The sequence below is a fragment of the Chiloscyllium punctatum genome, chromosome 6 (genome assembly GCF_047496795.1).
Source record: "Chiloscyllium punctatum isolate Juve2018m chromosome 6, sChiPun1.3, whole genome shotgun sequence".
Lineage (NCBI taxonomy): Eukaryota > Metazoa > Chordata > Chondrichthyes > Orectolobiformes > Hemiscylliidae > Chiloscyllium > Chiloscyllium punctatum.
Genome location: NC_092744.1, coordinates 87,861,556 through 87,885,622, shown reverse-complemented (window position 1 = coordinate 87,885,622; position 24,067 = coordinate 87,861,556). Strand labels below are relative to the sequence as shown.

General features: G+C 42.4%; 1 protein-coding gene across 3 annotated transcripts in view; it reads left to right on the top strand.

Moving 5' to 3' along the window:
• The window catches only part of ephb1 (EPH receptor B1), a 511,139-nt gene that overhangs the window by 267,531 nt on the left and 219,541 nt on the right, over positions 1-24,067 (top strand). For all 3 annotated transcript variants that reach the window (XR_011960959.1, XR_011960958.1, XM_072573215.1), the window contains exon 4: positions 15,133-15,288. Coding sequence is in view for 1 of the 3 variants with exons in the window: in XM_072573215.1 (XP_072429316.1) it covers positions 15,133-15,288 (156 nt within the window). In the remaining 2 variants the exon portion in view is untranslated. The remainder of the gene's footprint in view (positions 1-15,132; positions 15,289-24,067) is intronic.

Genomic DNA, 24,067 nt, shown 5'->3' with positions numbered 1-24,067 from the left:
ATGGATTTGCTGACCTTGTCCTTCCAGATGAGAAGTGGTCGTGGGTTTGGAAGGTTTTGAGTTGCGTCTTGTTCTGACAGTGTGTTCAGAGAACCAATTGTTCAATGAATTAACAGGAACTTGCTGTTACTCCAGATGCTGTCCATTTCACCCTTTATCCTCATCAGAGTCATTCCCTGAGCAGAGTGATTAAAGTGTGGGCAGAAGCTGAACATGAGCCCATGCCTCACTGGTTAATGCCTGAGATTACCTGTTGGGGGGGAGGGGGGAGGAGAGGGTGGAGGATACATGGTGGGTCAGGAAAGTGCTTCCTCTGATTGCATTGTGGGAACAGGATCTGCATAAGGAGTCTCTGTCTCATCTAATGGGTGGAATCCACCATCTCCAGCTCACCATTATCCCTGAAGCAAACATTTCATACCCCCTCCCCGAGTATTCAAACATCCAACTAGTAACATTGAAGGTATAAAATATTGGTTTAATGTCCCTCTTTCAACCAGTCTCAGCTGAAGAGCCAGGCTTCATGGCATGATAGTAACTGAAGCATTCTATAGTTTGATGATAAAAAGTGATATGACTTAGAATGGATTGGGGCACTGAAGGGTTAGGGAGGTCTTTGTTCAGTAGCTTTCTTAAAAGGTAAAATATCCTTAATGTGAGTCAGCTGTACAATTGGAATACAGGAGCGATGATTTATAAGGAGAAGAAATAGAGCTATAAGACTTTCCCAACACTTAAGCGTAAAATATCAACCCAACAGTAGCTACATTCACCTTTACCCATAAGAGATTTGAAAAATATATTTCACATGATTAGTTAAATAGCATGTCAGACTCTTTGGAAGAAAAGGTTTGGTTAGGGAAGGGGATTAACAAGAAATGTGCCTGTGTTGTTTTTGGGGGGATTCTTTCTGTGTCCAGTAGGAACCAGTTTGAAGTGTTGTGGGGCATGTGCGGGGAGATGTTGACAGATTGAAAGGCTTACTGTGGAAGATATAAATAAGCACTGTTTCCTACTGGTGGTAGCAGAGTCCATGGGTCACAAGCTGAAATGATGGCAGAGCTGACAGGGGGTCGTCTTTGAGCCCTGCAAGGAACTATCGTGTTCTGTCAGCCTGTGTTTACTCGCCCAAAGAGGAATGATCCCTCAGTTTGTCAGCAGCAGACAAAAGGTCCACAGGAGATGGGGGATGCAAGGACCGAAATGTTGTTTTGATAAACTTCCATTAACCCAACAGGCTGCGCCAATAAAAGATAATGAGTGGAACTAATTCCATTGGGATGAAACCACAGGGGCAGTTTAAAAGTTTGAAAGACCCAGCTGTAGTCTAAGGATCAGAAACCAGATTGCCAGATGTGAGGTTGTATAATTAAATACATGCTCATCAACTGATGTGACTTGTTTTGAAAGTGTATTACAGGGTGTATTATAACTGTTTTAGAAACTGACAGGATTTGAAGCAATTCTTTTGATATCCAGCCTGGGTGCACTGAAGTGAATTGAATAAATTCACTGGAAGCGAGTCAAGATGTTCATCAAAGAATTGAAAGACTTACATTCCCATACCACCTTCATTGACTTCAAGGTAAACTAAACATTATGCAGCTGCTGAGGTTCTTCTTTAGTATAAAGTGTTAACCTTACTTCGGTCTGCTCCTCTGAAGTCCAACTGCTGGCTTACAGTGCAGATCACATGCCAGATTTCAATTTCTCTCCCTGTTAACCTCTCTCTCTCTCTCTCTCTCTATGTTGTCTGAATTTCTGTGGCCAATTCTTCAGGGTTGTCCCGGGGTCACCAGGAGTCAAAGATTAAATGCCCTGTGATCTTATAGGGGCCTGAACAACATGTGCTGTGGGGAGATTTGTGTGTGATTCTCACTAGGCAAGTGGTGAGTTGCCTGTTAAGGGGAATATTCCCTGTTTATGACTTCAGTAACTGCACAAATCATCTCATTGATAATGAGCTTCCTTATATGCCACCCTCTGTGAGCAAACTGAATGGAAATGCATGACATTGTAGTCAGAGTGGGCGCCTAACAAATTCAGCTCGACAATTGCTCCAAAGAATCTCAATATTGGACACCAGCTATCAACATCTCAAGTCAAGTACGTACCCTGCATCTGACATGGACCAGCCACTAAAAACTCTTGTGGCAAATCTCTGATCCACTAACAGGACAGTTCTGCTCTTCAATATTGCACCTTGGGTTGCCCCAGTAACTCTCACTACAATGCTATAGCAAGGATACTGTGTGCTTCGGGACACATACACCCATGGACTGCACCAGACAGTACCTACGGGCTCCTCACTCACTGTCATAGAGCTCACTCACTCTGAGCCTACCTGGATGCCCACAGCATCCTTGCCTTACATGAGTTTGGTTTTCCGCCTTGCTGATCAGCCAGAGACACGAGGCTTACTGTGCTACTGTCTTGCCATGCCACGTAATGGAGGCACAAAGCCAGGAAACTGGCACAGTAAGTGTAGGGTAGCCTTTGACATAGTGATTCAGGGCAATCAGAGGCAAGATTGACATAAGGCGTGAGGAGCAGAATGTTAGGCAGCACTTTCCCCTTCTTGACTCTTTCTGTCTCATTTCGAGCTCCTTTTCTCTTGGAATGAGAGACAATGGCAGGTATTACTGGAGACAAAAAGTGAGTAGCACGGCGAGTTTGGAGGTGCCTTGACTGAGTGAGTGGGCAGTGCCGAGGGCATGCAGGGTTAGTGGCATTGGGGGCTTGGTGTAGGTGACAGTGAGAGCGGGAAGATGTTGCAGGCTATTGTGAGAGTGGTAGAGCATGAGTCCTGGTGGAATGTGAGTACAGAGAAGGGGAATAAATGGTGGCCTTAGAGAGAGATGCTCTCACCCACTGAATGAATAAAAAGAATTGCAATTTGGCAATATTTTGTCACCTTCTGTTTGCAAATACGTGTTATCTAGTTTACACCACAAACACATTACTGTGACAGTGTTGATGATACAGGCTGCCTGTTCTTACAAACTATCATCTTAAAAATTGCTCTGAATAAGCTTGCTGAAGATCCTATTGTTCAAATCTTTCTTGAAGGTAATGTCCCTTTAATAACTCTGGATGTGTATAAGAACAAAAGTGATATGACTTTTTAAAATGAATTGATTTAATGAGATGCTACAGTGTTAAATGAGGCAGTTTGTTTTGATCAGATTGCTTGCTTATTTTCATATGAAAGACCTTAGAAGGATATAATGTGATTGAATATTGTATGTAATCCCGTCAAATTTACAGCAGCCAGTCTATTTTTAAAAAATTCAAATAGTTCTGGAGGATATCGAAATGAACATAATCTTTGTGAGGGAGGTGCAGAATACACAAGTATTTCAAAGAGCCGAGATCTGGCTGTAATCCTTCAGTGGGTTATAACAACTGCTGTTTGGGAATAGACTGACACACTTATCAACACTGGACATCAGCCAATTCAAAAATATCAGTGTTTTCTTAATCTTGCAATTACCAGCACCAGCTTTTATCACTTTGTGCAACTGTATTATAGGCAGTGTGAGTCTACTGAAATGATTTGGCATTACGCCCGTCTTTATTTCAAACTCTCGGGTGTTGTTTCTATCAGATCTCTCGACTGGCTCTCTTGTTTGACGCTGACTCCATTTACAAATGAATCGTTCAGAGGTATGTCCAGTTCTCAGACCTGTTCTCAGACAATGGGTGGACCTTAGAGACCTGAATGATGTGTGGGGAGGTTTGTGGCAGAATCAGATGAGACCCATCTCGACTTGCTGTATCTTTTTACCAGGTTCTGGGCGTTGACGTGAGTTTCTCACAAGGTAGTGGCAGGTTGCCAATTAAAGGTGATTAGAGCCCAATTAACATCACAATACACCTCACTAATATGCAGTTTCCTATCTTACAAGTACATGTATATTGAATGAACTAGAAATTCTGATTTAACCCAATAAGTTTGTTTGCGTGTATAATTATATAAGTGATGTTCCTTGTCCTTTAGCTAAAGCTGTTTCTAGGTCTCAAAGAATTATGGGTATTGATCCACCATTAATGATCAACAATGCAACGAAATGGATAAGACAATTGATGGCAAGCAGTCATGTCATGTTTTCTCCAGGATATGGTCCAAGCAGAGTTGATAATCCTAATCTTAAAATGGATTGTGAAGGAGATGTGAAAGAATGGTATCTTTCAATCACACCCTCAGATTGGTAACCTGTTTCAACAAATAAGAAAAGAATATGGCTCATCAATTCCATGTTGGTGGACTCCACATTCTGTAGTTTGCCCTATATACCTTTCCCCTTACTTCAACATTCCATCTACCCCCATTGTTAAATGTTATTACCATTTCACCTTTAATCCTGAACACTGCAACAATAATACACCAATGTACCTCAGCTCCATGTATAAGGAGATTTCCCCCACTTACTAGCTCTTTATTTACTCTCTGATCCATATCTTCCACTTCTCAACTCCTCACTCACACTGGACTTAGTGTGATTCTAACTGTTCTTTCCAAACCCTTTTTCATTTTAAGCACTCAAGTCAAATCAACACTTCACCCGCTCCATTTTAAGAAAAACAGGTTTTTAAACAAGTCTTTGTATCTGCATTTCCTCATGCTGGGAGCAACCCAGTGAATCTGTACTGTGACCTTTCTACTGTCTCAACATCTTACCAAATATAAGAATAGGACCAGGCGTGGGCTATTTGGCTCATTGACTTTGCACTAGATCACTTAAATTATGATCTTCTATGTCAACACCACTATCCCCATTTCCCTTGATATCTTCCAAATTGAGAAAGCTATTGATCTCTATCATGAACAGACTCATCTCCAAATCCCATAGATTCACCACTCTGAGTGAAAGAAATTCCTCCCCATTCCATGGGAGCCCAAGGATATCCACCATATTCCAACTTTCCTCGTACTGAGACTTATTGGAGGGTAGAGTGCATTTGGCCTCTTTTTCCCTGCCTAACCCGATAAGATAGAGACAGGCATGTTGTTTCTGCTGGTGGGTGAGACTAGGACTAGAGGACATGGCCTCAAGATTACGGGGCGTAGATTTAGGACAGAGATGAGGAGGAACTATTTTTCCCAGAGAGTATAGAATTCTCTGCCTAAGGAAGAGTAGAGGCAGCTTCATTAAATATATTCAAGACACAGTTGGATGGGTTTTTGCATGGTTGGCAAATTAAGGGTTATGGCGATAATTCAGGTAGGAGGAGCTGAGACAATGGATAGATCAGCCATGATCTTAATGAATGACAGAGCAGGCTCGATGAACCAATGGCTTACTCCTGCTTCTATTCCTATGAAACTATGGCTCAGAGATAACAGCACTGGGGGGAGGAAGGGAGAATGAGGATAACACAGCCTCCATCCTCAAAGAAATCTTAGCACAATGAAAGTTGGTAAGTACTATTACCTTTGAGCCACAACATTTCTGGTTCAATTCCTACTCCAAGGTTTGAGGGCATAAAATTGAGGCTGAATATTCAGTGCAGTCCTGAGGAAATGCTTTTCTTTTGTGCAAGGGGTTAAAAAGAGGCCTCATCTGCCTGTTCAAGAGCATGTGAAGAATTTCATGGCAATTCTTTTTATGCCTATTCTTAAATAGCTCAACTTGCAGAGCAGAGGGCTGTAGAAGGTTACAAAACTGATGCCTTTAGGTCACTGCTTCAAATCTGGCTCAGTAATGTCATGTCTTTTTTTTTGATAACTCGCCATTAAACTTTGGATGTTTTATTCTTGTGTACCACTAGGGGCTGTCTAACCTGTGTAATATTTTGGTAAAAGAATAGGAACAGATTGTGTATGTGGTGTTTGTCCCTGAGTAGTGACAGTCTCTCGGTATGTCGGCCAAGGTGGGTGCCGTTCATTATGTGAGGGAGTTTGGCTATTTGGCTAGGGGAAGCATCAAGCTTGCTTGTCCATCCACACTTGCACAGTTGCTGAGAGAAGGAAAGGAAACCCCGTTGTTTGAATTGTTTTCAAAAAACAAGTTAGTAGTCAGGAAATCTCTCTCTCTCTCTCTGTGTTTAAGACAACAATTCAAATCTGGCTTCCTTCTGCCTTTTCCAAACCTCTTTTGTGGTTCAGGGCTCAGAGTAATTTGATTGAATTACTATCTTGCCACATGCAGCCCACCATCTCTCATCCCACATGAATTTGTGCTTGTTACAATTAACCACACTGGTTAGAATGAAATCTTGGCTGGATGTTTCTGTACCGCAAGCTCATTTTTGGAATCTGAAAGAAAGCATGTTTGCTGAAAAGGATCGTAAGAAAGCATTCAGTGCAATGACTAGCTTTGATGATGTATTTTCCTTCATCTATTTGTTTGGATGTGTCTGATGTTGGCAAGGCAGTATTGATTTCCTCCCTAATTTAAAAAACCCATCGCGTGATGTCCATTTGGAGTCACCCGTTAGTCCAGGTCCAGATGGGGAGACTCTATCCCTTCTCTGATGGATGTTAATTAAACAGTTAGGCATTTCAACAGCATTCTGCCAGGTTTTGCAGTAATTTCTTTGGTCAAAGTACAGAAATGACCCATTTTATTCCGTTAGGGTGTGAAAAAGAGGAGCTGGTGAAGGCCATTCAGCTCCTCAAGCCTGTTCTGCCATTCAGTAAGATCATGGCTGATCTAATCTTGGCCTTAACTTCACTTTCCTGCCTGTTTCCCTTCACTCTGTAGTCAAATAAAAAAAATCTATCTATCTTAGCCTCGGAGAGATGCAATGAATCAACCTCTACAACTCTTTCAAAAAGGAAGTTAAAAATACTAATAACTGTTGGCGAGTGAAAATTCATCCTCATCTCCATCTTAAGTGGATAATCAGTTATTCTGAAACTAAGTGCCTTAGTTCTAGATTCCGTCATGAGGTGCTTCTTCCTCAGCTTGTCTCCTGTTAAGTCCCTCAGTGTTGTATACGTTTCACAGAATTGAATGAGGCTGCTCTGTCATCATGGTCTGCATTGACTCGTGAAATGAGCATCATGACTTAATGTCATCCTCCTGTCCTTTCCTGATAACACTGTGCATCGTTTTCATTGAAATAATCATCTCATGCCCTCTTCATTGCCTCAATTAAATGAGATTTAATCAGAAGGATCACATTTCATTCTTCCCAACTTCAATGAGTACAGGGCTAACCTGCTCAACTATTTCCCATGTGACAACCCCTACATTCCAAGAATCAACCTTATGGTATTGCTTGGAACTGCTTCAATGAATTTCAGTTTGCCGTGACCTGTGAATGCTATTTCAGTGTCAGAATCACTTTGCTAACCGTGAGGTTGATTATGGTGCTGGACTGGGAAGGAGAAAGTCCAAAGGACTGGTTTAGTTGAATGGGGTTCCCTTACCCCTGACACATGGCTTTCATTTTGCTCCTTGCAATTTGGGAACATCATCTGTGGCTTAACATTTCCAGGAAGTTGCCAAAGGCTGGCTGGCTATGAGGGGAATTGCAGTGGTTGGACATTTTCACAGCACCACTTCACAGATACTATCATTGTAGGGATTGAGGAACATTGCATCCATGATCTGCAGCATTATTGAGAGCACACTACCACCCCCCTCCACACCACCCCCCCCCCCAACCCACCCCCCCTCCCCCTCCTGTTTTATGTATGTTATCCTTGCAGATCGGTGCTGGGTCCTCTACTTTTTGTCATTTACATAAATGATTTGGATGCGAGCATAAGAGGTACAGTTAGTAAGTTTGCAGATGACACTGCAATTGGAGGTGTAGCGGACAGCGGAGAGGGTTACCTCAGATTACAACAGGATCTGGACCAGATGGGCCAATGGGCTGAGAAGTGGCAGATGGAGTTTACTTCAGATAAATGCGAGGTGCTGTATTTTGGGAAAGCATATCTTAGCAGGACTTATACATTTAATGGTAATGTCCTAGGGAGTGTTGCTGAACAAAGAGATCTTGGAGTGCAGGTTCATAGCTCCTTGAAAGTGGAGTCGCAGGTAGATAGAATAGTGAAGAAGGTGTTTGGTATGCTTTCCTTTATTGGTCAGAGTATTGAGTGCAGGAATTGGAAGGTCATGTTGCGGCTGTACAGGATATTGGTTAGGCCACTATTGGAATATTGCGTGCAATTCTGGACTCCTTCCTATTGGAAAGATGTTGTGAAACTTGAAAGGGTTCAGAAAAGATTTACAAGGATATTGCCAGGATTGGAGGATTTGAGCTATAGGGAGAGGTTGCAGAGGCTGGGGCTGTTTTCCCTGGAGCGTCGGAGACTGAGGGGTGACCTTATAGAGTTTTACAAAATTATGAGGGGCGTGGATAGGGTAAATAGACCAGGGAATCCAAAACTAGAGGCCATAGGTTTAGGGTGAGAGAGGAAAGATATAAAAGAGACCTAAGGGGCAAACTTTTCACGCAGAGGGTGGTATGTGTATGGAATGAGCTGCCAGAGGAAGTGGTGGAGGCTGGTACAATTGCAACATTTAAGAGGCATTTGGATGGGTATATGAATAGGAAGGGTTTGGAAGGATATGGGCCGGGTGCTGGCAGGTGGGACTAGATTGGGTTGAGATATCTGGTCGGCATGGACGGGTTGGACTGAAGGGTCAGTTTCCATGCTGTACATCTCTATGACTCTATGACTATGCAAGAGCCAGTGAAAATGGAAGTGAACTGGATCCCAGTGCAACTGATAGTCAATTCTAACCACTTGCTTGCTCTGTTTGACCCAAGTGGCAGGGTGGTAATACGTTAGCTATCAGGAATATGGCTTTTAAACAAAAACATTACTTTAGACCGAGAAAATATAAAATCCAAGAAGTTGACAGTTTGATAGGTGAAGGATGATGATGATGCAGAATCCTGTTCAAACTGAGCCTCACAGAAGAGACAACGGGACATCAAAGGATGACCTTTGTGTGCCAATGGGTCACTGGCAAGGAAACATGGATAGCTCAGACCCTAAAGGTTATATGGATAATCAGGTGTCGTTTACAGTTGCAACCTCAAAATGAGAATCACAAAATCAACCAGAGTCAAATTGCACTCTGGGAAGGTGAGTGAATGGATATATTTGGGCAGTGGCTGAACCCGAGACACTACACGTGTAGGTTAAAAAAGACAGGAGATCTCAAACCTATGTTATGCTCCTCTTGCTCAATGTGGGAGTTTAGGGATGTGGCTGATGTCCCTGACTCCTTCACGAGCAGGAAATGTGTCCAGCTGCAGATCCTGTGAGACCACATGATGGCTCTGGAGCTGCAAATGGACTCACTTTGGAGCATCCGCGATGCTGAGGAGATCATGGATAGCATGTTTAGCAAGTTGATCACACCGCAGATTTAGATTGCTGAGGGAGAAAGGGAATGGGCGACCAAAAGGCAGAGAAAGAGCAGGAAGGAAGTGCAGGTGTCCCCTGCAGTCATTTCCCTCTAAAGCAGGTATACTGTTTTGGATCCTCTTGGGGGAGATGGCTCAGCAGGGGAAAGCAGCAGTAGACAGGTTCATGGCACCATGGCTGGAAAAAGGGCTATAGTCAAAGGGGATTCAATTGTAAGGGGAGTAGATAGGCCAAAATGTGGTCAAAAATGAGAGTCCCAAATGGTATGTTGCCTCCCAGGTGCATGGGTCAGGGATGTCTCAGATTGGCTGCAGAACATTTTGAAGGGGGAGGGTGAACAGTCAGTCGTCGTGATGCATACAGGCACCAATGATATTGGTAAAAAAGCAGGATGAGGTGTTACAAGCAGAATTTAGGGAAATAGGAGCCAAATTAAAAAGTAAGACCTCAGAGGTGGTCTTCGCAGGATTGCTACCAGTGCCATGTCATGGTCAGATTAGGAATGAAGGAATAAGCAGGATGAATGCGTGGCTTAAGGGATGGTTCAGGAGGGAGGGGTTCAGATTTTTGGGATTTGCAACAGGTTCTGGGGGAGGTGGGACTATTACAAATCAGTCGGTCTACACCTGGGCAGGACTGGAACCAATGTCCAATGGGGTGCTTTTGCTAACGCTGTAGGGGAGGGTTTAAACGGATGTGGCAGGGGGGTGGGAATGAAATGAGAGGTTAATGGAAAGGAAGGAGGTAGGAACTAAAGCCTGCAAGGAGCTAGAAAATGAAATCAGTGTGACAAAGAGGAAAAGTAGGCAGGGATAAGATGATGAACACAAAGGGACAGGTGGTCTGAGGTGCATTTGTTTTAATGCGAGAAGTGTAGTATGTAAAGCAGATGAACTTAGGGCTTGGATTAGCTACTGGGAGTATTATGTTATGACTATTACTGAGACTGGGCTGAGGGAAGGGCATGATTAGCAACTAAATATCCCAGGATATCAATGCTTCAGGTGGGATAGAGAGGGAGGTCAAAGAGGTGGAGCAGTTGCATTACTGGTCAGAGAGAATATTATAGCTGTGCTGAAGGAGGGCACTATGGAAGAGGGAGCAGTGAGGCAATATGGGCAGAGCTCAGAAATAGGAAGGGTGTAGTAACAACATTGGGACTGTACTAAGGCCTCCAACAGTGAGTGTGAGATAGAGGTACAAATATGTAAACAGATTATGGAAAGATGTAGGAATAACAGGGTGGCAGCAATGGGAGATTTTAATTTTCCCAACATTGTCTGAGATTCACTTAGTGTAAGAGGTCTAGGTAGAGCGGAATTTATAAGGAGCATCCAGGAGGGTTTTCTAGAGCAGTATATAAATAGTCCAACTCAGGAAGGGCCCATACTGGACCTGGTGTTGGGTGATGAGCCCAGCCAGGTGGTTGATATTTCATTCGGGGATTACTTCGGAAATAGTGATCACAATTCCATTCGTTTTAGAATGCTCATGGAGTGACCCTAAAAGAAGAGTGCTAAATTAGGGGAAGGTCAACTATACCGAAGCTCAGCAGGAGCTGGGGAATGTGGATTGGGAGCAGCTGTTTGAGGGGAAATCCACATTTTGATATGTGGGAGGCTTTTAAAAAGAGGTTGATTAGAGTTCAGGCCAGACATGTTCCTGTGAAAATGAGGGATAGAAATGGTAAGATTAGGGAACCATGGAAGGCATGTGAAATTGTGAGATTAGCCAAGAGGGAATATGAAGTGTACATAAGCTCTAGGCGACTGAAAACAGACAAAGCTTTGGAAGGATATCGGTAAATTAAGATCAATCTGAAATGAAGAATTAAGAGGGCTAAAAGGGGTCATAACGTATCTTTAGGAAGCAAGGCTATGGAAAATCCCAAAGCCTTTTATTCGTATATAAGGAGCAAGAAGATAACTAGAGAAAGGGTTGGCCCACTCAAGGGTAAAGGAGGAAAGATATGCGTGGAGTCGGAGAAAATGGGTGAGATTCTTAACAAGTACTTTGCATTGGTATTCACTGTGGAGAGGGACATAATGGATGTTGAGGTTAGGGATTTATGTTTGATTAATCTCGGTCAAGTCAGCATAAGGAAGGAGGAAGTGTTGAGTATTCTGAAAGGCATCAAGATGGACAAATCCCCAGGTCTGGAGGGAATAGTAGTGGAAGAGAGTTTCTCAAAATGGAGAACTGTGACCAGTGGTGTTCCACAGGGATCCATCCTGGGACCACTGTTGTTTGTGATATACATAAATGATCTGGAGGAAGGTATAGGTGGCCTGATTGGCAAGTTTGCAGATGACACTACGATTGGTGGAGTAGCAGATAATGAAGGGGACTGTCAGAGAATGCAGCAGAATATAGATAGTTTGGAGAGTTGGGCAGAGAAATGGCAGATGGAGTTCAATCCGGGCAAATGTGAGGTGATGCATTTTTGAAGATCCAATTCAAGAGCGGTAAATGGAAAAGCCCTGGGGAAAATTAATGTATAGAGAGATATGGGTGTTAAGGTCCATTGTAGTCTGAAGGTGACAATGCAGGTCGATGAAGTGGTCAAGAAGGTATATGGCATGCTTTCCTTCATCAGATGGTATATTGAGTACAAGAGTTGGCAGGTCATGTTACCGTTGTATCAGACTTTGGTTTGGCCACATTTGGAATACTGTGTACAGTTTTGGTCGCTGCATTACCAAAAGGATTTGGATGCTTTGGAGAGAGTGCAGAGGAGGTTCACCAGGATGTTGCCTGGTATGGAGGGCATTAGCTATGAGGAGAGGTTGAGTAGATTAGGATTATTTTCATTAGAAAGGCAGTATTGGGGGATCCTGATTGAGGCCTACAAAATCATGAGAGGTGTAGACAGGATGGATAGTAAGAAGCTTTTTCACCGAGTGTGAGACTCAATTACTAGGAGTCACGGGTTTCAAAGTGAGATGGAAAAGGTTTAGGGGAGCTATGCGTGGAAGCTTCTTTATGCAGAGGATGGTGGGTGCCTGGAATATTTTGTCACTGGTGATGGTAGGGGTGGGTACAATAGCTTTTGTTTAGATCAGAGTGGTGTTGGAAAAGCACAGCAGGTCAGGCAGCATCCGAGGAGCAGGAAAATCGACATTTCAAGCGGGTACAATAGCATCATTTAAGATGTGTCTACACAGATACTTGAATGGATAGGGAGCAGAGGGATATGAATCCTTAGAAAATAGGCAACAGGTTTAGATAGAGGAGCTGGATCGGCGCAGACTTGAAGGGCCCAAGGGCCTGTTCCTATGCTGTAATTTTCTTTGTCCTTTGTTCTTTGTTCCTGACATCTATTGCTTATTTCTCAGAGGCTTCCTGATGGCAAAACAGATGATCATAGGTTACCAACCTACCATGGTACACCAAACAGAAATATCCACTAACTGGTGCCAGAAAGCACCTGAGTCTCTGGCAGAACCGTGTTGCCAAAATATTTTCATTTTGCACTCACAAAAACAGAAATTGCTGGAAACGCCTGGCAGATCTGGAGGCATCTGTGGAGAGAAATCAAGAGTTAACATTTCAGATTGAGTGACCCTTCCTCAGAACTCCCAGCTGAGCTTTTCTAGCAATTTCTGTTTTTGCATGATTTACAGCATCTTCAGTTTTTCAGTTTTCACTTTGCAGTCATTAAGACAGATGTAAGAATGTCAAACCTTGAACAAACCCAACAGTCTCTACTACATGGAGAAGAGGCTGTTGATTATTTGGCAAATTTGACTCTGGCTGAACCATTGTTATGGAGAAAATAACTATCGGCTCTCTAAGCTCTCAGGTCATTTAAAAAGGCTTAAGTATATTGCTATTGGTTTCAGAGAAAGTATGTATTGGAATATACCTTGCTACTATGAAATGCAAATAAACTATGTTATTAGCTCAACTTAAATTAGTTGCTATTCTCACACTCATAATTGTTTCGCAACTGCTGTTCAATTGTAGAATCACATCTCAGAGCAGATACTTTGCTTCAGTTTGAGAAGCATGGGCTTGTATCGAGTGCAGAAAGAATAGTATAGAGTAAAATCTATACCCATTACAAATAAACGAAGTTACAATGCTGATTGATTTGATCAGCTAGTCACTGCAATGTACGACCTACATCAGACTGACACTAAAATTCAGACATAATGTTTCTCAGCCAATGCGCCTTTCTGGACTAATGACAGCATCCAGTTAGAAGAATTCAATTTTAACATGAATTACAACCCAGGGGGATAAATGAGAAAAGCTCCATGTACCATGACATCCCAAACCAATGACAGGACAATAACTTTCCTTCTAGTTGACTACTTTTTTGCCATCTGCTTGCAATCGAGTGGAGTGAAGACTTGGCAGGATTATATTTTGAAAACGGTAATTTGTTAAAAGACAAGTAAATGATCTCGGGTGAAATTTCACTGACTGGAGAGTGCCAGGAACTTTCTTCCTGTTTATGCTTGGGCTCTGTGACAGCAACTGAAGCCGTGGCACCTGCTGCTTTAGCCTATTCTGTCCTTTCAGGTCCCGAGAGATTTGATCTGCAATTCCAGCAGCCCATGTTTCCAAAAGCAGGTGTCAGCTCGAGGAGCGGGCAGACTTTCAAAGGGAGGAATCCTGCACAGGCATTCAAAGAACTCAGCAGAATGTGAGACAAATAATATGCATCTTGAAGGGTTATTTTTATGAGTGCTGTAACACTGGCAGGGTCGCAACAGGAGCTGACAGATCTGACATATTCATAACACGACAGGATGAGAAACCGCTGTTTATTAATTCAGACTGCCGTTTAAATCTATTACGTTGATGGTGTGAATGAAAAATGGCTGAGGAGGGACTAGAGTTTGAACTGTCTCCCTGATTCAGTACAAGTTGGACTGTTTCATCTGTGAGCCCAACCCAGACTGATCACTAACTTTGTCAGTACAGAGACAGCAGGAAAGACTACTATTTGAAGACTGTACTAATCTACTATACTTAAGGGTAGACATTCTGATCAATCAACTTGATATCCATACATTTATTTTTTCTTTTCACTTTACGAAATTTAAACATATACAACAATTACAAATGGGCACATTACAAGTACAACAGGTTTTGTGTGTGTATGTGTGTGTGTGATTCTGTGTTACTCTGAGTATCTTTCTAACAAAAAACAGACATTGCTGGAAAAGTTCAGTAGGTCTTGGCAGCATCTGTGAAGAGAAATCAGAGTTAACATTTCAGATCCTTTCCTCAGACTGATGGTAGCTTGGCAAATGTTGTTTTCTTTATTCAGAAGGTAGCGTGGGGGCAAGGAGTACACAATAGGTAGAGATGGAGCTCAAAATGCATCCATCAAAAGTGAGGGAGGGCTAGAGATAGCGGGAAGGGGCTAAATCAAAATGAAACTGGAAGTGGAAATAAAGTAGTGAATCCCCCATAGTGTCCACCTCTTGCTAAAGACACGGAGAGTATTGATGGATACCACGTGCTCCCTGCCCAAAGACACTAAGGCTGAAGAGATTATTTGTCTATTAAATGGGGGTTTCATTGTATTCAAGTGATGGGTATTAACTGGGGATTCATCTGTGATCATAACAATGAAGTTTGAAATTATGGCTATTCAATGACATGTTATCTGTGTCTCTCTGCAACTGAAACATTATTCCAAATATATAGAGACTGGAATTCTGTGCCACCCACTGCCTGGATATCTAATGCAGAGAAATGACTCGATGAACAATCAGAAAATGACTGGTTTCTTTAGAACTGCTCCTTTTAAATGACAACCCATCTCTTTCTTTTTCTAGCTTGTCATTCGGGAACATTTAAGGCCACTCAAGGGAGCGAGCAGTGCATCCCCTGCCCTGCCAATAGCAGGTCCTTAAGCGAGGCATCCAGTGTGTGTTCCTGTCGCAACGGATACCACAGAGCAGACTTTGACTCGCCCAAGATGCCATGCACAAGTGAGTAGAGATTTGGCGATGGGTTTAAAGAATGCGACACTGCTAAGTTGACTACTTTTTGAGCTTTAAGGCGAACTCCCTCATAATGAATGGTTAGGCTTATTATGACTGGTAAAGGCAGTGGAACAGATTCATTGTTTCTTATTAAAGTAACAATTGATGTGTTGAATTTCTCCATTTTCAAAGTCCCTGAGTGAAAGAGATGTAGAAGACGGGGATTGTGGGGGTGTGAGTTAGTTGAAGCTATCTCGCATCATCTTTGCTAGAGAGCAGTTGGAGAAAATGAGCCTGTTACACTTACGTTGACAGGATGGGATTTGTGATATCCATTCTGTTGTCAAGTACAAACTGTTAAACACACAAGAATAAAGTATGGAACAAGGGGTATGCCAGGTTCCAAGCTGTGATATGGGACTCTGTAGTCAGAGGCACAGGCAATCATTTCCCAGGTGGACAGGAAGACATCAGAATAGTGTGTTGCCTCTCTAGTGCCAGGATCAAGGATATCTCGGTGAGGGTGCAGAATATTCTCAAAGGGGAGAGGGACCATCAAGAGGTCGTTATCCATATTAGAACTGAAGACATAGGAAGAGAAAAGGATGAGATTCTGAGGAGAAAGTACAGCAAGTTAGGCAGTAATTTAAAAAGTAGGAATTCAAAAGTACAGGTGGAAATTATACAGTGAATAGCAGAACCCTTCAAAATATTGATATACAGGTGCAGGTCCACAGGTCACTGAACGTGGCAGAGCAGGTAGATAAGGTAGTAAAAAAGACTTTTGGCATGCTTGCCTTCATTGGAAGGGGCGTTGAGTAAAAGGATGGGCAAGTTACACTGCAGTTTTATAGAACTTTACTTAGGCCACACTTAGAATATTGCGTACGGTTCTGGTCACCACACTACCAGAAGGATGTGGATGCTTTGGAGAGGGTACAGAAAAGATTTACCAGGATGTTACCTGGTATAAGGAAATTTAGTTGTGAAGAAAGGTTGGATAGACTGGGTTTGTTTTCACTGGAACGCTGGAGGTTGAGGGGTGATCTGATAGTTTATAAGATTGTGAATGGTATGGATAAAGTGTAAAGTATTAGGCTTTTCCCCAGGGTAGAGTGGTTAATTAATAGGCAACACAGGTTCAGAGGGGAAGATGGAAAAGAAATGTGCAAGACAAGTTTTTCACACAAAGAGTGGTGAGCACCTGGAACATGTTGGCAGAGGAGGTGGTAGAAACAGAAACATTAACAGCATTTGAGAAGCACCTGGATGAATGCATGAATAGGAAGGGAATAGAGGGATACACATCCTTCAGGTGAAGACAGTTTTAGTACTGAAGGGCAAAATGTATTGGCACAAGCTTGAAGGGCTGAAGGGCCTGTTCCTGTGCAGTATTGTTCTTTGCTCTTTGTTCTAAGTCCTTAAAAATAGTAATATTTGGATTACTACCGGTGCCACGAGTGAGTGAGAGTAGGAATAGGAGGATAGAGCAGATGAATGCCTGGCTGAGGAGCTGGTGCAGGGGGGAAGGATTCACATTTTTGGTTAATTGGGATCTCTTCTAGGATAGAAGTGATCTATATAAGAAGGACGGATTGCACTTGAATTGGAAGGGGACTAATATACTGGTCGTGAGATTTGCTAGAGCTGCTCGGCAGGATTTTAACTAGTAAGGTAGGGTACACTTGGGAAAAGGAGTAAGTCAAACAGTCAGGGCATCCAGGAACAAGTCAGAGAAGGAGGTAGGACTGAGAAATTAAACTACATTTATTTCAATGCAAAAGGCAGATAAACTCAGGGCATGGTTGGAAACATGAGACTGGGATATCGTAGCAATTACAGAAATTTGCCTTAGGGATGGACAGGACTGGCCAGGGTATAAATGCTACAGGAAAGATAGAAAGAGGAGGGAAAGAGAGGAGCGGGAGTGGAGCTTTTGATTTGGGATAATATTATAGCTGTTCTCAGGGAGGATTTTCCTGGGAGTACATCCAGGGAAGTTATTTGGGTAGAACTAAGAAATAAGAAAGGGATGATCCCCTTATTGGGATCATACTATAGACCCCACCCATTAATCAGCAGGAAATTGAGAAACAATTTTGTAAGGAGATCTCAGTCAGAATAGTAAGAATAATAGGGTGGTTATGGTAGGGGATTTTAACTTTCCAACCATAGACCTTAGACTGCCATAGCGTTAAGAGTTTGGATGGAGAGGAATTTGTTAAGTGTGTACAAGAAAAATTTCTGATTCAATGTGTAGGACTACCAGAGAAGATGCAAAACTTGACCTACTCTTAGGAAATAAAGCAGGGCAGGTGACTGCGGTTTCAGTGGGGGTGCACTTTGGGGCCAGTGACCATAATTCTATTAGTTTTAAAATAGTGATGGAAAAGGGTAGACTGGATCTCAAAGTTAAAGTTCTAAGTTGGAGGCAGACTAATTTTGATGGTATTAGGCAAGAACTTTCAAAAGTTGAGTGGGGGTGAATGTGGCAGGTAAAAGGATGGGCTGGTAAATGGGAAGCCTTCAGAAATGAGATAACGAAGGTCCAGAGACAGTATACTCCTGTTAGGGTTAAAGGCACGGCTGATAGTTATAGTGAATGCTGGAAGACAAGAAAAATTGAGGTTTTGGTGAAGAAGAAGAAGGAAGCACACATCAGGTATCCCTAGAACAGTGTAAAGACAATAGGAATATACTGGAATATCAAGAGGGGAAAATGAGCTGGCTTTGGCAAATAGGGTTAGGGAGAATCCAAAGGGATAATCCCAATACATTAATGATGAAGGGGTAACGAGGGAAGGAATAGGACCCCTTAAAGATCAGAAAGGATCGTGTTGAACCGTAGGAAATGGGAGAGATACTAAATGAGTATTTTGCACTCATGTTCACTGTGGAGAAAGATAGGGAAGATAGAGGATGTGGGGAAATTAATAGCAACATCTGAAAATGTCCAGAATGGAGAGGAGGAGGTGCTGGACCTGATTAGGTGTACTCTTGAACTCCGTGGGAAGCTAGAGAAGTGATTGCTCGTCCCCTTGTTGAGATATTTGTATCATCAATAGTCACAGGTGAGGTGCCAGAAGGCTGGAAATTGGCTAAAATGGTGCCACTATTTAAAAAAGATGGTAAGGAAAAGTCAGGGAACTATAGACCAGTGAGCCTGACATCGATGGTGGGCAAGTTATACAGTTATAGAGACATACATCGCAGAACCAGACCCTTTTGGTCCAACTTGTCCATGCCAACCAGATATGCTAGCTTAATCTACTCCAATTTGCCAGCACTTGGCCCATACCCCTTCAAACCCTTCCTATTCATATACCCATCCAGATGCCTTTTAAATGCTGTAATTGTATCAGCCTCCAAAGTGTCACCAGTAGCTCATTCCATACATGCACCACCCTCCACGAGAAAAAGTTGCCCTCGGTGAGAAAAAGTTGGCCCTTTTAAATTTTTCCCCTCTCACCCTAAACCTATGCCCTCTAGTTCTGGTCTCCTCTATCCCAGAGAAAAGACTTTGTCTGTTTATCCTATCCATGCCCCTCATGATTTTATAAATCTCTATAAGGTCACCCCTCAGCCTCCGACGGTCCAGGGAAAACAGCCCCAGCCTGTTCAGCCTCTCCCTGTAGCTCAAATCCTCCAACCCTGGCAACATCCTTGTAAATCTTTTCTGAACCCCCCTTTCAAGTTTCATAGCATCCTTCCAATAGGAAGGAGACCAGAATTGCGTGCGATAATCCAAATCTGACCAATAAAGGAAAGTGCACCAAATGCTTTCGTCACTGTCCTATCTACCTGCGACTCTATTTTCAAGGAATTATGAACCTGCACTCCAAGGTCTCTCTGTTCAGCAACACTCCCCAGGACCTTACCATTAAGTGTATAAGTCCCGCTCTGATTTGCTTTTCCAAAGTGAAGCACCTCACATTTATGTAAATTAAATGCCATCAGCCACTCCTCAGCCCATTGGCCCATTTGGTCAAGATGTTGTTGTAATCTGAAGTAACCTGTTTTCACTGTCCACTACACCTCCAATTTTAGTGTCATCTGCAAACTTACTAACTGTAGCTCTTATGCTCACATCCAAATCATTTATGCAGATAGGCAACCCTTTATCCGAAATCCGAAAAGCTCCGAAGTCCAAAGGATATTTTTTGTAAAGTTTTTTTCTCATCGACAAGGTTGTTTGGCGAGCAAACAGTTAACCAAACTCCATACCTACTCTATGCGTGTCACTCAGATGTGACATGTGGAGGCGTGGCCCAGCACTGGCAGGCCTCAATTCTGTTTCAGGGTCCATTTTGCTCAAAGTAAGTCTATTCTTCGGAAAGATTTTTGAAATTTCACCATCAAACTGCCACTTACTCTGAAATTTGAAAAATTCAGAATTCCGAAAACCAGCTGGTCCCGAGTGTTTTGGATAAAGGATTATGCACCTGTATAAATGACGAAAATTAGTGGACCCAGCACTGATTCTTGGTCACAGACCTCCCATCTGAAAAACAACACTTCACCACCACCCTCTGTCTTCTACCTTGGAGCCATTTCTGTATCCAAATGGCGAATTCTCCCTGTATTCCATGAGACCAAATCCAGTTTCCCATGAGGAATCTTGTCAAACACGTTACAGAAGTCCATATAGATCATATCCACCACTCTGCCTTCATCAATCCTCTTTGTTACTTCTTCAAAAGGTTCAATCAAGTTCATGAGATATGATTTCCCACACACAAAGCCTTGCTGACTATCCCTAAACAGTCCTTGCCTTTCCAAATACATGTACATCATGAGTCTCAGGATTCACTCCAACAACTTGCCCACCACTGATGTCAAGCTCACTGGTTGAAACAAGACATACATGTATTTGGAAAGGCTTGGACTGATTATGGATAGTCAGCATGGCTTTGTGAGTTGGAAATATGTCTCACTAACTTGATTTATTTTTTTTGAAGAAATAACGGGGGAAATTGATGAAGGCAGAGCGATGGACATAATCTACCTGGACTTTAGCAAAGCATTCTACAAGGTTCCTCATGGTGGATTGGTTAGCCTGCTTAGATTACAGGGAAGTGAGGGAAAACTAGCCACTCGGATACGAACTGGCTTGAACATTGGAGATAGAAGGTAGTGGTGGGGGGTTGCTTTTCAGATAGGAGGCTTCTGACCAGTAGTGTGGCACAAGGATTGGTGTTGGGTCCACTGCTTTTCGTCATTTATATAAATGATTTGGATGTGAACAAAGGAGGTATAGTTAGTAAGTTTGCAGATAACACCAAAATTGGAGGTGTAGTGGAAAGTGAAAAAAGTTTCCTCAGTGTACAATGGGATCTTTAACAGATAGACCAATGGGCCGAGGACTGGCAGATGGAGTTTAATTTAGATAAACATGAGGTGCTGCATTTTGGAGAGACAAATTAGGGCAGGACTTATACAGTTAATGGTAAGGTCAGGGGGGAGTATTGGTAATCATAGAGACCTTGGAGTGAAGGTTCATAGTTTCTTGAAAGTGGAGTCACACATAGATAGGATAGTGAAGAAATTGTTTATTATGCTTGCCTTGATTGGTCAGGGCATTGAGTACAGGACTTGGGAGGTCATGTTGTGGCTGTACAGGACATTGGTTAGGCCACTATTGAAGTATTGCTTTCAATTCGGGTCTCCCTGCTTTCGTAGGATGTTGTGAAGCTTAAAATATTTCAGAAAAGATTTACAAGGATGTTGCCAGGGTTGGAGGGTTTGAGCTATAGGGAGAGGCTGAACAGGCTGGGGCTGTTTCCCCTGGAGCGACGGAGGCTGAGGGTTGACCTTATTGAGGTTTATAAAATTATGAGTGACCTGGATAGGATAAATAGATAAGGTCTTTTCTCCAGGGTGGGGGAGTCCAGAACTAGAGGCCTCAGGTGAGAGGGTGAAGATTTAAAAGGGTCTTAAGGTGCAATGTTTTCACTCAGAAGGTGGTGCAGTTATGGAATGAGCTGTCAGTAGTCGATGGAAACTGGTACAATTACAACATTGAAAAGGCTTCAGGATGGGTACATGAGAAGGAAGGGTTTAGCATTTTATGGGCCAAATGCTGACAAATGATACTTTATTTATTTAGGATATCTGGTCAGCGTGGATGAGTTGGACCAAAGGGTCATTTTCAGTTCTGTATATCTCGATGACTGTCTGAGTCTAAAGTTACAGCTGCACCCCCTCCAAACACATTGTGTGTGTGAGAGTGCTTTTTGAACTGTGGAACCTTTGGATGGAGGTTGGTTAGTTTGTGGTCCATTGTTGGGGAGGGGTGGTGCTGCTGTCTGGAGTGCCAATTTCAGGTGAAGTAATCCATGATGTTGAACGATACTGATTTCACTGTGATTCACTGCAGTGTGTTAACATCCATGTGCTAAATGAGCCTTCTGGCAACATTAAGATGTGTTTGGTTATTACTTTCCAGACACATTGATCTGATTATGATATGTTCATTCTCTAATTGTCAGATAGCAATAAATGGGACACATCTGCCCCTCAGTCCAACAAATCAGTTACTCTGATTTAAAGAATTTGCAGTCATCGTACAGATCATTATGTCACCAAAGAATCCATCCTCAGCTGATATAGGCATGATGTTGAAGCTGCCTGTATTGGTTCAGATGATGCAGTTGGTCTGATGCAAAGCATGATCCAGAAATGTCCCGGGATGGACCTCTCGTTCTTTCTGAAATACCCGATACTTGCTGTTTGTGAGAGGACCATGCACAGGTATTTCAGTGTCTTAGATTAATGAGAAGAAATGTCATGATTTCATCTCTGATTACTGTATTTTTACATTGTGTCCATTTGAACAGGCTTGCATATTGTCTGTATGTAAGTCAGTACATATCCACACAATGTAAAAACACGGTAATCAGTTGGGTGCCACCTAATTGGAAGGTAATCACCACGTAATCAGAATGTGCCACCTCTCAGATGGATATGAAAGATTCTGTGGCAGTATTTTGAACAAGAGTAGAGGGAATTCTTCACAATAACTGTCAATCTCAATCTCGTACCTATACATACACACATATATATAGGTGCTTTTGCTTATGTCTGTGTGTCTATGTCAATGTATGTATACAGTTGTGTATGTATATACTTGTTCGTTTGTAGCTGTGTGAATATATGCAGCTGTGAGTCTGATTGTGTGCATATTTAGTCAATCAATATGCCTTCATTAGAAGTTCATCTCTTACAAGTATCTCATCTTTTGAAGAAGCCATTAAGATGCTGGATGGGAAGGGCGGTAGAGTTCTTGATAAAATACCGTCCAAGAGGATTCCCTAAAAGATTAAAAGCTCAGTAATACTGGTAATTATATAGCTGCATTGTAACTAGTTGGAGAAGATCAAGCAGAAAATCATCCAAGATTTCCTTGGATTTGCGTGATGACCAGTTGCTGGTGGGTTCAATGTTGGAACTTTTGTTCTTCTCATGAATGATCTCAATGTAAGTGTTGGAGCATGATCTTCAAACATACAGGTTAAAACAGGATCTCTGCAAGTGTTAAGGATGTAAGTGATGTTCAGCGGACTCAAGTCAATCTTAATATGGTGGCAGATTGGATTCATGACTGGGAAGTGCTGTTCATCAGAGATAAACTGCAGGATTACACATGTAGCAAGGCTGAATGCTCAACATATATACATACTTCATGGAAAAACATGAAGTATGGTGGAGGAACAAAGATTTGGGTGTTCCACTACACGGATCTCTAAAGATACATGAGAAATGTCACAAAATGATAACCCAAGGAAATAGGATATTAATGAATATAAGAAAAAACAAGCAGTTTATTGTTGAACAAGACCATCCTCAGTTGGAAAGGTACAATTATTCAATAAAATCAGAATGTTCTAGAGAAATTTAGCAGATCAAGCAGCTACTGTGGATAGGGAACAACAGAGTTAATATTTCGAGTCTGATCTGGTTCTACATTCAGAACTGAAAGGGCAATAAAATGTTTTTGTTTTTGATGTTGTTGACAGAGGAGGATCAGACTGTGAGGGTGCCCAGAGCAAAATGCAAAGAGCATGCTTACAGTGATGAAGGAAGGACAGAGATGTAAAGCAGGTTATGGAAAGGAGAAAATGGGTCTGTTCTCCTGAGATCAAAGTCAACATGTCAGATACAAGACATGGCCTGGTGTGATGCTGGGAAGGAGGAGGGGTGTGTCAGAAAAATGGAGGACAGAGGTATTTGAAGTTATGGAATTCAATAGTCTGTCCTTGAAGCTGGAAATTGTACAAGTAAAAAATGTGATGTTGTTCCTCCTGTTAGTTGGCTCAATGTATTTTTCTTTTACGATGGTTCTTTATTACTTCAAAACTGTACTTTATCCCTAACAAATCATTATATACCTACATAATCACTAGAGCATTAAGATTCTGTGCACAGTCTTTACCTATGGACAGCAAACAAAGCCAAGGTATTTCTTACTTATGCAAGACTATAGTTACATACATTTGAGGTATCATGAGGGTCTGATAACTGAATGGAACCCCATTATATTTTGGCCAAAAGACCTCAGACAATGGTCTTTTCACCCTGGGCCTTGGTGGCAGCTGCCCCAAACTTCAATGCAGCCCTCAGCAACTAGTCCTGGAACTTGGAATGTGGCAGTCTACAACACTCTGTTGAAGTCAACTCCAAGCTGTCTCACTATTGATGATGTTCGGTATTGCTGTGTCCTCTGAGATCCACTTGTAGACACTCTGAGGCCACTTATTGTGGTGTCTCATTTATTGAATGTGGTTTG